General features: G+C 39.2%; 1 protein-coding gene across 4 annotated transcripts in view; it reads right to left on the bottom strand.

Annotated features, from left to right (window-relative positions):
• Nucleotides 1-13529, bottom strand: part of LOC128685958 (uncharacterized) — a 374632-nt gene that overhangs the window by 9605 nt on the left and 351498 nt on the right. For all 4 annotated transcript variants that reach the window (XM_070083475.1, XM_070083473.1, XM_070083467.1 and 1 more), the window contains one exon: nt 12446-12591. In XM_070083475.1, coding sequence (XP_069939576.1) covers nt 12468-12591 — 124 coding nt within the window. In that variant the 3' untranslated portion in view covers nt 12446-12467. The remainder of the gene's footprint in view (nt 1-12445; nt 12592-13529) is intronic.

Here is a 13529-nt window from a genome sequence, read left to right as displayed (position 1 = left end):
CTTTTTCGGGCCACCCTGCCTTGGTGAGAATCGGCCAGTGTGATAAAAAAAAAAAAAATCCAGATAATAAGTTTACACTAGCATATATTAAGTTAGCAATAGAACTAGGCATTAAAAACAATAAAAAGTAAAATACACACACAGTACACTCTTTACTTCCCTTAAAATATTTGTAGTCTTAATGTAGGGTGAGAAGTGCATAGTATTTACTGTAAGAAGTCAGGTGTAGGAGGTATGGTAGTCAGCCAGGACACCCCACCCACACGTAATATGCTACGACATTTAACCCTTTGAGGGTCCGTCCCGTAGTTCTACAGCTTTGAAGCTAAGGTCCAAGCCATAGGTCTACGCCAAAGCTCAGCTCACTCAGATAAGCTGTGAGCAGTAAATTTGGGCCTAGATATGAGAGAATGCATTCATGTGGCAAGTGTGCACCATATAAAACAAATCTGCAGCAGGCAGTGCACAATGAGAAACAAAAGTGCGACCATGTTTTTGGGTTAAAATAGCGACTTTGCGGTGTATATTTGTATGTTTTTACAGTTGTATTCGTGGTTTCCTGGTCTCATTTGATAGAATGGAAGGCATATTACACAAATAGAAACGAAATGACTGACTGGTTTTAGTACTGAAAATGACTCGAAACTGAGCTCAAAGTAGTGGAAATGTTCAATTTTTGCCGATGTTCAAGAGTAAACAAATGACGTTACGCATCCAATACACATCACCTGGTGGGTCTAATGTGTGTTCACAAATGTGCTGATATTAGTTATACATTTATTACAATATTGCATAACGGTAAATCATCTATTTTTTGGTGCAAATAAAAAATCAAAATGGAATTCATTTGTAAAGCCTGGAAACATAACTAATAAACAGAGGAAAAGTTATTTTAGTGCCAGGAATGCCTGCATTGTGTGAAATTGGCTAAATTACTAATTTCCGATCACTTTATTGGGTAATTGAAATAGTTGACTGGGAGATTTCTTGTGCTCAATCAATAAAATAAGGTAATACTAGCAAAATAGATAACAATTTGGTCAAATGAAATAATGTAATCAGCCTAAAATGGGAGTCAAAGTGGGCAAAATCGCCAATGCGTAAATATCGCTGACACAGCAAAATTCGCGAGAGCATAATTTTGTCAATTTTTATCAAATTTCGTACTTTTCATTTTATTACCTTTAGAAAAAGGTTCTCTACCATTTCACAAGAAAAAATAACAAATTTTTTTTGAAAATTCTTAGACTCTGTGGACAAGTTTCAGATCAGGGGTCTGGACCCTGAAAGGGTTAAAGTGCCCCAGAACAATAAAATACATATACAGTACACTCATTGCTTATCTTAAAATATCTGTAGTCTTAATGTAGAGTGAGAGGCGAGTAGTATTTATTTGTAGGAAGTCAGGTGTAGGAGGTATGGTAGCCAGCCAGGCCACCCCACCCACACATAACATACTACTACATTTAAAGTGCCCCAGAACGATAAAATGCATATACAGTACATTCACTACTTATCTTAAAATATTTGTAGTCTTAATGTAGGGTAAGAGGTGAATAAATGAGGAAAAACGAATAAATGAGAGGAGAGACACGCGGAGGATGTAAACAGACGAACGTGTCTGGTTATGGATGATACACGTTCATCTACGCCTAACATCTCATATTTTTGTGAATTTATTCTACTGTGGGGTGTATTTATCATGTTTATATGTTATGTAGCATATTTAATTTATAATTTTGAAAAAATATCATTGATGGATTAATGAAAATGTTTATATTAACGTAATACTATATGACAATGTGCCTCAGAGTGATTGTTGCATATTATTAATATGGCATCAAGACTAATAAGACACTTTTAGTGATTTTAATGTGTACCTGCATTCCAGTACAGTGTGTAGGTTTATTTAGGCACAGGTACACTAAAACACTTGAAATTTTGTAAAGTTTCTAGACATAATGGAGAGATGTGGTGCTCATGGAGCTCACAGAAAATGTAAACAAAAAGGGTGAGGCATGGTGATAGTACTAGAAAGTCAGGTGGGGGGAGCCCTATTACGAGATTAGGTCATAATTTGAAATGTCTGTAGTATTAGCGGAACGCCGTAAAGCGGGTCCCTACTGTAATTATACTTATGTGTACCTGTACCTAAATAAACTTACACACTGTGCTGGCATGCAGGTACACATTAAAATTACTAAGAGTGTCACTAGTCTTGATGCCATGTTAATAATAATGATAATATTACAGTGGTACCCCCAAGTTTCGTACAGCTCCCAACTTAACCCTTTCAGGGTTTCGGACATACTAGTACGGCTTACGCGCCAGGGTTTTTGATGTACTAGTATGCATAAATTCTAGCGCCTTCAAATCTCGCAGGAAAAAGGCTGGTAGGCCTAGATGCGAGAGAATGTGTGTGTGTGTGTGGTCGGTGTGCGTGGTAGAAAAAAATCTGGGACCCAGTGGCGCATTGTAGGAACGCCATTTTAGTAGACCTTGTTCACCATGCCTTGTGGTAAGAAGCTCCTCACTCCTCGGCGAATTGGGACACTTTTGTTCCCCAGTGACAGTTCTAATGCAGATGGAAGTGCCAGTGAAGATGAGTTTCAAGGTTTTGGCGAGGTTGTGACTGAAACTTATGACCATAATACTGGTAATAGTGAGGAAAACCCAGACGACCCTCAGGTTTCCACCTCTGCTGCTGGGCCATCTTGTTCACGTTCAGTTGTACCAGAATCAAAGAGGAAACTCCTATTTTCCCAAATCCCGGACTCAGATGTGAGCATTGGTGATGATAGTGATAGTGAATATGAACTACAAGCTCTTGAAAACAGTTCCAGTAGTGATAGTGAAGTGGAATATTCTCCAATGAAGTGTCAGTATATACGACGATATATGCGCTCTGGTAGTGTGCCATATGCTATTCCAAGGGGAAGGAGTACATCTCTGAGTACATCCCATGGCTGTACAACAGGAACAGACAGTGAAAATGACAATGATAGTGTTGCAATTGGGATGGAAAATGTGCATGGTGGTGGTGCCGGCCATGAGGCACCAGCAGTGGGCCATGCTGCCACCCACGCCGCTGCCTCAGCTGATCTACAACAAAGGCCACCATCCCCCACCCACCCACCCCACCAGCCTCCACAACCACAACCACCTGTCAATGTCCACTACTCACCAGCAGACCACACCTGGGATTGGCAGGAAACTGTCAATTTTGTTCCAAATCCCCACCAGTTTGATGAAAGCCAAAGTGGAATACGGCAATGTTGTACACTGGGGAACAATGCCACTGAACTGGAATGTTTTGAGTTATTCTTTGACGAACCCCTGATGGAAATTGTCAGGGAAAGCAACAAATACTACGAGTACACCATGGCAAACACAATACTTTCACCAAAATCACATCTACACAAGTGGAAGGAGACAACTGTGGCTGGGATGCATCTTTTCTTTGCCACAATGATACTTATGCCACATGTGTATAAGCACAGTGTGAAATCATACCGGTCAACAGACCGCCTGATTGCAACCCCAGGTTTCAGTGATATAATGGGAGTGAATTGATTTGTGCTACTATTACGTATGCTTCACTTCTCAGACAAAACCAGGCCTGACAGAAACGACAGATTATACAAGATCAGGAATGTGTTTGTGTATCTGAAAGAGAAATTCAATATCTATTTTTATCCCTTCAGGAAGCTTGTAATTGACGAGTCTTTGATTCTTTCAGGCAGTACATACCAAGCAAGAGGAAACGCTTTGGTATAAAGTTGTTTGTGCTTTGTGATTGCTACAGTGGTCTTGTATTGGATATTATTGTGTACACTGGAAGTTATTGGGCATCTCTGGTGATGTGGTTAGAACAATGATAGAACCATACCTTGGTAAGGGGCATATTATTATATACTGATAACTGGTACACAAGCCCCTCACTCAGTGATTTTTTGTAAGTGAACATGACAGATGTGTGTGGCACAGTGCATGCAAATCGTAAACATATGCCCAGGTTTGACACTGGCACTCGTAGAGGTAAGGTGCAGGCGTTTGCTGCCAATGACATCATGGCATTTCAGTGGCATGACAAACGAGATGTCACACTAACGAAATGACAAACACTGGCAGGCAGCATAAAGACGGCAATGAACCCATTCTAAAACCTGCAGCTGTGATTTATTACACCCTCAATATGCACTCAGTGGACAAATGTGACATGCAGATTGGGTTTGCAGATTGTGTTCGGAAGAGGTATAAGTGGTACATAAAATTCTTTTTCCATCTTCTGGACATTTCCATGCTCAATGCTTATAATATGTATAAGATGAGGACAGTTAGAGTAAGAGGTAGGTGGGAAAAAGAGGAAAATGGCAACAACAAGCAAGAGGGAGGTGAAAGTGTATAAACTAAGGGAGGAGGAAGTTCGGGTGAGATATTAGCAACTATTGGCAGAAAGGTGGGATAGTGCAAGTATGAGTAGTCGGGGGGTTGAAGAGGGTTGGAATAGTTTTAAAAATGCAGTATTAGAATGTAGGGCAGAAGTTTGTGGTTATAGGAGGGTGGGTGCAGGAGGAGAGAGGAGTAATTGGTGGAATGAAGAAGTAAAGGGTGTGATAAAAGAGAAAAAGTTAGTTTATGAGAGGTTTTTACAAAGCAGAAGTGTTATAAGAAGGGTAGAGTATATAGAGGGTAAAAGAAAGGTGAAGAGAGTGGTGAGAGAGTGCAAAAGGACAGCAGATGATAGAGTGGGAGAGGCACTGTCAAGAAACTTTAATGAAAATAAGAAAAAAATTTGGAGTGAGTTAAACAAGTTAAGAAAGCCTAGAGAACGAATGGATTTGTCTGTTAAAAACAGAGTAGGGGAGTTAGTAGATGGGGAGATGGAGGTTTTGGGTAGATGGCGAGAATATTGTGAGGAACTTTTAAATGTCGACGAAGAAAGGGAAGCGGTAATTTCATGCACTGGCCAGGGAGGTATACCATCTTTTAGGAATGAAGAAGAACAGGATGCAAGTGTGGGGGAGGTGCGCGAGGCATTACGTAGAATGAATTCAAAGGGGGTAAACAGCTGGAATTGACGAAAATGTTAAAAGCAGGGGGGGATATAGTGTTGGAGTGGTTGGTATTTTTGTTTAATAAATGTATGAAAGAGGAGAAGGTACCTAGGGATTGGTGGAGAGCATGTATAGTCCCTTTATATAAAGGGAAAGGGGACAAAAGAGATTGTAAAAATTATAGAAGAATAAGTTTACTGAGTATACCAGGAAAAGTATACGGTAGGGTTATAATTGAAAGAATTAGAGGTAAGACAGAATGTAGGATTGCGGATGAGCAGGGAGGCTTCAGAGTGGGTAGGGGATGTGTAGATCAAGTGTTTACATTGAAGCATATATGAACAGTATTTAGATAAAGGTACGGAAGTTTTTATTGCATTTATGGATTTAGAAAAGCATATGATAGAGTGGATAGGGGAGCAATGTGGCAGATGTTGCAAGTATATGGAATAGGTGGTAAGCTACTAAATGCTGTAAAGAGTTTTTATGAGGATAGTGTGGCTCAGGTTAGGGTGTGTAGAAGAGAGGGAGACTACTTCCCGGTAAAAGTAGGTCTTAGACAGGGATGTGTAATGTCACCATGGTTGTTTAATATATTCATAGATGGGGTTGTAAAAGAAGTAAATGCTTGGGTGTTCAGGAGAGGGGTGGGATTAAATTATGGGGAATTAAATGCAAAATGGGAATTGACACAGTTGCTTTTTGCTGATGATACTGTGCTTATGGGAGATTCTAAAGAAAAATTGCAAAGGTTAGTGGATGAGTTTGGGAGTGTGTGTAAAGGTAGAAAGTTGAAAGTGAACATAGAAAAGAGTAAGGTGATGAGGGTATCAAATGATTTAGGTAAAGAAAAATTGGATATCAAATTGGGGAGGAGGAGTATGGAAGAAGTGAATGTTTTCAGATACTTGGGAGTTGACGTGTCGGCGGATGGATTTATGAAGGATGAGGTTAATCACAGAATTGATGAGGGAAAAAAGGTGAGTGGTGCATTGAGGTATATGTGGAGACAAAAAATGTCATCTATGGAGGCAAAGAAGGGAATGTATAAAAGTATAGTAGTACCAACACTATTATATGGGTGTGAAGCTTGGGTGGTAAATGCAGCAGCGAGGAGGCAGTTGGAGGCAGTGGAGATGTCCTGTCTAAGGGCAATGTGTGGTGTAAATATTATGCAGAAAATTCGAAGTGTGGAAATTAGGAGGTGTGGAGTTAATAAAAGTATTAGTCAGAGGGCTGAAGAGGAGTTGTTGAGGTGGTTTGGTCATTTAGAGAGAATGGATCAAAGTAGAATGACATGGGGAGCGTATAAATCTGTAGGGGAAGGAAGGCGGGGTAGGGGTCGTCCTCGAAAAGGCTGGAAGGAGGGGGTAAGGGAGGTTTTGTGGGTGATGGGCTTGGACTTCCGGCAGGCATGCATGAGCGTGTTCGATAGGAGTGAATGGAGACGAATGGTATTTGGGACCTGACGATCTGTTGGAGTGTGAGCAGGGTAATATTTAGTGAAGGGATTCAGAGAAACCGTTTATTTTTATATAGCTGGACTTAAGTACTGGAAATGGGAAGTACAATGCCTGCACTCTAAAGGAGGGGTTCGGGCTATTAGCAGTTTGGAGGGATATGTCGTGTATCTTTATACGTATATGCTTCTAAACTGTTGTGTTCTTAGCACCTCTGCAAAAACAGTGATTATGTGTGAGTGAGGTGAAAGTGTTGAATGATGATGAAAGTATTTTCTTTTTGGGGATTTTCTTTCTTTTTGGGTCACCCTGCCTCAGTGGGAAACGGCCGACTTGTTAAAAAAAAAAAAAAAAAAGATAAGGACCAGAAACAAACCAGTGACAAGAAACACCAATATGAAAAGCAATATAGACAGGGCTTAATACACAAAGATATTCTTAAACACTATTCATCAGTTCTCACCAAAGTAATAAAGAAAGCCAAACAACTATACTACTCCAGTAGATTCACAGACACTTGAGGAGATATAAAAAAGACCTGGAAAACACTCTCTCAGATTCTAGGGACCCACAAACTGAAAAAAAAACAAGAATATTGTCCTAACTAAACCTAATGAAACACCACTACATCCCACTGACACAGCTAACAAGATAAACGACTTCTTCTCAACCATAGGATCTAATCTCGCCAATAAAATCCCACATACTAATGCCCATGCCGGGGACTACCTAGATGGGAATTTCCCAAATTCCTTCTATCTTGCACCAACTGAGCCCTCGGAAGTCACCGAGATTATAAAGTCACTTAAAAACGACTCAGGGAATCTGTCTAATGTCCCACCATTACTGTACAAGCAAGCGGCCCATATCCTTAAAGTCGCATGCTATTTCATTACTTTTTAACAAGTCACTAGAAACTAGCACCTTCCCGAAACTACTCAAGATGGCAAGGGTTACACCAATACATAAAGGTGGTGACCCTACAGACTTAAACAACTATAGGCCAATATCAAACTTACCATTGCTATCCAAAATCTTTGAGAAACTCGTGCACAGGAGACTATATTCATTTATAACAGCACAAAACATACTCAACCCCTGCCAATTTGGATTTAGGAAAAATAAAAGCACTAATGATGCAATCATAAAAATGCTAGATCTGCTTTACACAGCATTGGAAAATAAGGAATATCCACTAGGAATTTTTATTGACCTAAGAAAAGCTTTTGACACAGTAGACCACAACATCCTACTCCACAAACTTGACCATTACGGTATAAGAGGCCATGCACTTGCTTATTTCAAATCTTACCTTACTAATAGGTATCAGTATGTTACCATTAAAGACACAGCATCAATAACACGGCCACTTGATACTGGAGTTCTGCAGGGAAGTGTCCTTGGTCCCCTGCTCTTCCTCATATACAGTGGACCCCCGCGTAACGATTACCTCCGAATGCGACCAATTATGTAAGTGTATTTATGTAAGTGCGTTTGTACGTGTATGTTTGGGGGTCTGAAATGGACTAATCTACTTCACAATATTCCTTATGGGAACAAATTCGGTCAGTACTGGCACCTGAACATACTTCTGGAGTGAAAAAATATCGTTAACCGGGGGTCCACTGTACATCAATGATCTTCCAAACGTATCCCAACACCTGAAACCCATTCTCTTTGCTGACGACACGACTTATGTCATCTCTCACCCTAATCTTGCCACCCTCAACACCATTGTTAACGAGGAGCTGATCAAAATATCGACTTGGATGACAGCCAATAAACTTACGCTTAACACTGACAAAACCTACTACAGTATATTATGTTTGGTAGCAGAGCAGGAGATGCACAAATTAACATTAAGATCGACAACACTCTAATTACCAGACATAATGAGGGCAAATTCCTAGGCCTATACCTTGACAACAACCTGAATTTCAGCACCCATATCCAACACATAACCAAAAAAGTATCCAAAACAGTTGGGATCCTCTCCAAGATACGATACTACGTGCTGCAAAATGCCCTTCTCACACTATACCACTCACTTATTTATCCATACCTCACCTATGCTATTTGTGCTTGGGAATCAACTGCAGCAACATACCTAAAGCCAATAATAACCCAACAAAAAGCTGCAGTAAGAATAATCACTAAATCCCATCCCTGGCAACACACCCCCCCACTCTTCATAGATCTAAACTTACTCCCTGTTCAGTACATCCACACTTACTACTGTGCAATCTACATCTACAGGACCTTAAACTCCAATATCAACCTTGACCTAAAACGCTTTCTTGATAGTTGTGACAGAACCCACAGACACAAACATCTCTACAACATTCCCCATGTCCGACTAAACCTTTACAAAAATTCAATGTATGTCAAAGGCCCTAAAATCTGGAACACCCTACCTGAGAACTCTAGAACTGCAGACACATTCATCACCTTCAAAACTACCCTTAGAAAACATCTTATCTCCCTGATAAACCCCATCAACTAACTACACGAATACCACCTGGTGGTTCACACTTACACTCACTCACCCATTTGACCATAAACAGAAATATTAATCTCAATCTTAAAATAATGAATCCTATGATACTCCAATACTGAAACTATGTACTGTGCCAAAACAAAAGCATTCACATTGCTAAACTCACAAACTAGTATTTAGTCACTTAGCCATAATACCAACTTACCTCATAATTTGTAATATTTTAAAATAAAGAATTAAACTAAGTCTGCCCAAAATGCCTAGCCATGCTAGGCATTCTAGTGGTACACTCTGTAATCATTATTTAACTACATGTAAACCACACAACAACCAAATTCTGTAAATTCAACATTGTAATCTTTATAGAGAATAAACTTTGAATTTGAATTTGAATATGTCGAATTCTGTTTGTCTGTCATCAGACAAATAGTATTCAAGTACCATGGAACAATACCTGCAATAGACCGCCCACTAAATTATCAACAACTACCTCCTCATCTGGAGCATGGTGATCACTTCCTAGTACAACTGCCTGCTACTGCTTTCAAGAAAAAGGCTCAGAAGAGGTGTTACGTCTGTGCACATACAAAAAAAATGCACACAATAACGCAGAGACACTCGTTTTATATGTGAGGAGTGTAAAACACCACTGTGCATGACACCATTTTTCAAAGACTTCTACAGGCTGAAGAACTTCTAGAAACATTCCTTGTGACTGTATATGTATATATAAAATATAGAAAAATAGTAATAAACAACATTTCATATCGTTTGTGTAAATATTTTTTGTAAACAAAAAAGTGACGAAAGTGTTTATGCAGTTATTGTGTAGTATAGAAAAAGAACTAACTTACAAAATAGTGCTCATATTGGTCTCACAGGCCATAAAAGTTACTTGGAAACAAAAAATTAAAAAATAATAGAAAACAGTACTTAAAAAAATAAAGTAATACCGGGTGACCGGCTGTCGGCGATGTTACCATATACCGGGCATTTTCTGTCAACTTCACGCCTCCATATCTTGGTAAGTATTGATGGTAAAAATTTTTTGTTTAGCCTATAATATTAAAAAAAAAAAATTATGTTTTCATAAGAAAAAAGAATTTTTTTTTTTTTTTTAAATTTTGACGACCCTGAGGACAAGTCTCGGAGAGGGCCTGGCGACCCTGAAAGGGTTAAACAATTATGTAAGTGTATTATTGTAAGTGCTTTTGTAAGTGAATTTTTGGGGGTCTGAAACTGACTAATCTAATTTACATTATTCCTCATGAGAACAAATTCGTTCTGTAACGGCACTCGAACACCCTTCTGGAATGAATTATGGCTGAAACTTGGGGTACCACTGTGCTGTGTACGTATTTTAATTTTTGTTGTTTTTTTAACCCCTTCAGGGTCCAAGGCCCAAATCTGAAGTGGTGCCCCAGTGTCCAAGAATTTTCAAAAAAAAATTTATTTTTTCTTATGAAATGGAAGAGAATCTTTTTGTGAAGGTAATAAAACAAAAAGTATGAAATTTGATGGAAAATTGACGAAATTATGCTCTCGCGACTTTTGATGTGTCAGCGATATTTACGAAGCGGCGATTTTGCCGACTTTGACTCCCATTTTAGGCCAATTACATTATTCCAGTCAACCAAATTCTTAGCTATTTCACTAGTATTACTTCTATTCCATCGATTGAGCACAAGAAATCGCCAAGTCAACTGTTTCAACTACAAATTAAAGTGATCGGAAATTATTAATTTGGCCAATTTAACACAAAGTTCAAAATATTCCAATTTCAAAATAGGGTCCAGAATAATTATTATTATAATCAAAAAGAAGCGCTAAGCCACAAGGGCTATACAGCGGGGGGGGGGGGGGGGGGGGGGGGGTTCCAGAATAAACAATGTAGGTATTCCTGGAACTGTTGATAAATTAGACACATGTGCAACTCTTGGGTATCTTTATTGAGGAAACGTTTCGCCACACAGTGGCTTCATCAGTCCATACGTAGGAGAAACTTGAAGAACAGGAGGAGAATGAGGTAATCAGTCCCTCAACCTTGAGTCATTCTCCTCCTGTTCTTCAAGTTTCTCCTACGTTTGGACTGATGAAGCCACTGTGTGGCGAAACGTTTCCTCAATAAAGATACCCAAGAGTTGTACATGTGTCTAATTTGTCAACATGTCGGTTCTCTGAACCATTCATCTTCAAATCTGTCAGACACTGCAACTTCTTGGGATCTTAATACTTAGGAATTCTTCGCTTGCCTAATTCTTGGGCACGACCTACTTCCACATTGAACAAATGTGACACGACCTATGACTGCTGCACCTCTCCTGCCATACAGTTTATAAGCTGCTTCTCCGCTGATATGCCGTATTCTATTCAAGATTGATGGACTGAACACATCGACTCAAGGTTGAGGGACTGATTACCTCATTCTCCTCCTGTTCTTCAAGTTTCTCCTACGTATGGACTGATGAAGCCACTGTGTGGCGAAACGTTTCCTCAATAAAGATACCCAAGAGTTGCACATGTGTCTAATTTATCAACATGTCGGTTCTCTGAACCATTCATCTTCATTCCTGGAACTAAACTAACATTTCCTCTGTTCATTAGTTACGTTTTGAGGCTTTACAAATAAATTCCATTTTGATTTTTTATTCACAAAATGAATTTTTATTCACACCAAAAAATAGAAGATTTACTGTTATGCAATACTGTAATAATTGTATAAATATCATCACCATATTCGTGAATGCATATTAGACCCACCAGCTGGCGTGTATTAGACGTGTGAGGTCGTTTGTTTACGCTTGAACATCGGCAAAAATTTAACATTTCTGCTACTTTGAGCTCAGTTCCAAGCCATTTCCAGTGCTAAAACCAATCAAAATCATCTCCATTTCTGTAATATGTCTTCCATTCTACCAAATAAGACTAAGAAATCGCAAATACAACTACAAAAAACATACAAAAAAACACTGCAAAATCGCTGTTTTAATCGAAAAATCATGATTTCATTTTTTTTTCTCTCATTATACACAGTGTGCTGCAGGATCTGTTTTATGTGGTGCACACATACCACATAGATGTATTCTCTCATATCTAGGCCCAAATGTACCACTCACAGTTTATCAGAGTGAGCTGAGCTTATGACGTAGATCTATGGTTTGGACACTGAACGTAAAGCCGTAGATCTACGGGACGGACCCTGAAAGGGTTAATACCCAATTCTACTGTTAACTTAATATATGTTAGTGAAAACTTGTTATCTGGCATTCATAAATGGAAAAAAATGGTTTTCTGCTTTACAGCAGTAGCCTGGAACCTAACCTGCTGTATAAGTGAGGCCCTATTGTACACCCATTTTAAATTGCTGATTTAACAAATCTTGTGATAACTGGACTAGATGCAAACAATTAAAATGAACACACACAGCTCACCATGGTAGTAGGATCTTTGTCATTAAGGAGTCTGGTGGTCTGGGAAGTTTGGGTTAGAAGGTCTCCAGTTCTTGGCATTTTTGCCAAATTTGTAAACTAATCTTCTTCCAAGGACAGCTTCAAATATTTCAGTTTTATAATAATACCTGAAAGAATAACATACTATAAAACAATGGCAAATATATTTAAAATGTGCAAGTCTAAGTAATTTAGTTAAGAGGTTTAATATTTCAAATTCCTTATTAAATAAACCCCTGCCAGTCACACTTGGTAAATCTCTATTATAATTGTTATATTTACGGCAAAATGCTACACCCATAAGGGTCATTCTGCACCAGGGGAATGGGAAGTGATCAGTTTTGATCCAAAAAAGGAGAGGGTAGCTCTAATTCCTTGGATCAAGAGTCTGCTAGCATAAGACCCAATCCCCAAATCTTCAAGAAAAATCGTTAGATTTTTTGTAAATATAATAATAATAATAATGTGAGAAAAGGCTTTTGAGTTATACAGTACTTTATCAATCTTTGAATGTAGCACAATCATATAGATACCTCCCATCCCCCCAGAAAAACACTAACTAATTATCAAACATGAACTGAGTATCAATGCATGAAGATTATCACATTCAACTTGATACCTTGAGCATTCCAGAATTTACTAATGCATTCAAACTTAGAGACTGCTTTTAGAAAAAGATTGTATCACTAGGAAAATCTCAATGTAGGGTACCAACTGGCATTCTGTAATATTCATTTATTAGTAGCTACAGAAGACTGAGGGCTACATAACTGACACTTTATCAAACATTCTGCCACTTTGAAGATGTATAGGTGGCCCGGTGGCCTGGTGGCTAAAGCTCCCGCTTCACACACGGAGGGCCCGGGTTCGATTCCCGGCGGGAGGAAACATTCGACACGTTTCCTTACACCTGTTCACCTAGCAGCAAATAGGTACCTGGGTGTTAGTCGACTGGTGTGGGTCGCATCCTGGGGGACAAGATTAAGGACCCCAATGGAAATAAGTTAGACAGTCCTCGATGACGCACTGACTTTCTTGGGTTATCCTGGGTGGCTAACCCTCCGGG

Source organism: Cherax quadricarinatus, chromosome 1 (assembly GCF_038502225.1).
Source record: "Cherax quadricarinatus isolate ZL_2023a chromosome 1, ASM3850222v1, whole genome shotgun sequence".
In the NCBI taxonomy this organism is placed as follows: Eukaryota; Metazoa; Arthropoda; class Malacostraca; order Decapoda; family Parastacidae; genus Cherax; species Cherax quadricarinatus.
Note: the sequence above shows the minus strand (reverse complement) of the source record. Positions and strands in the feature narration are given on the sequence as shown.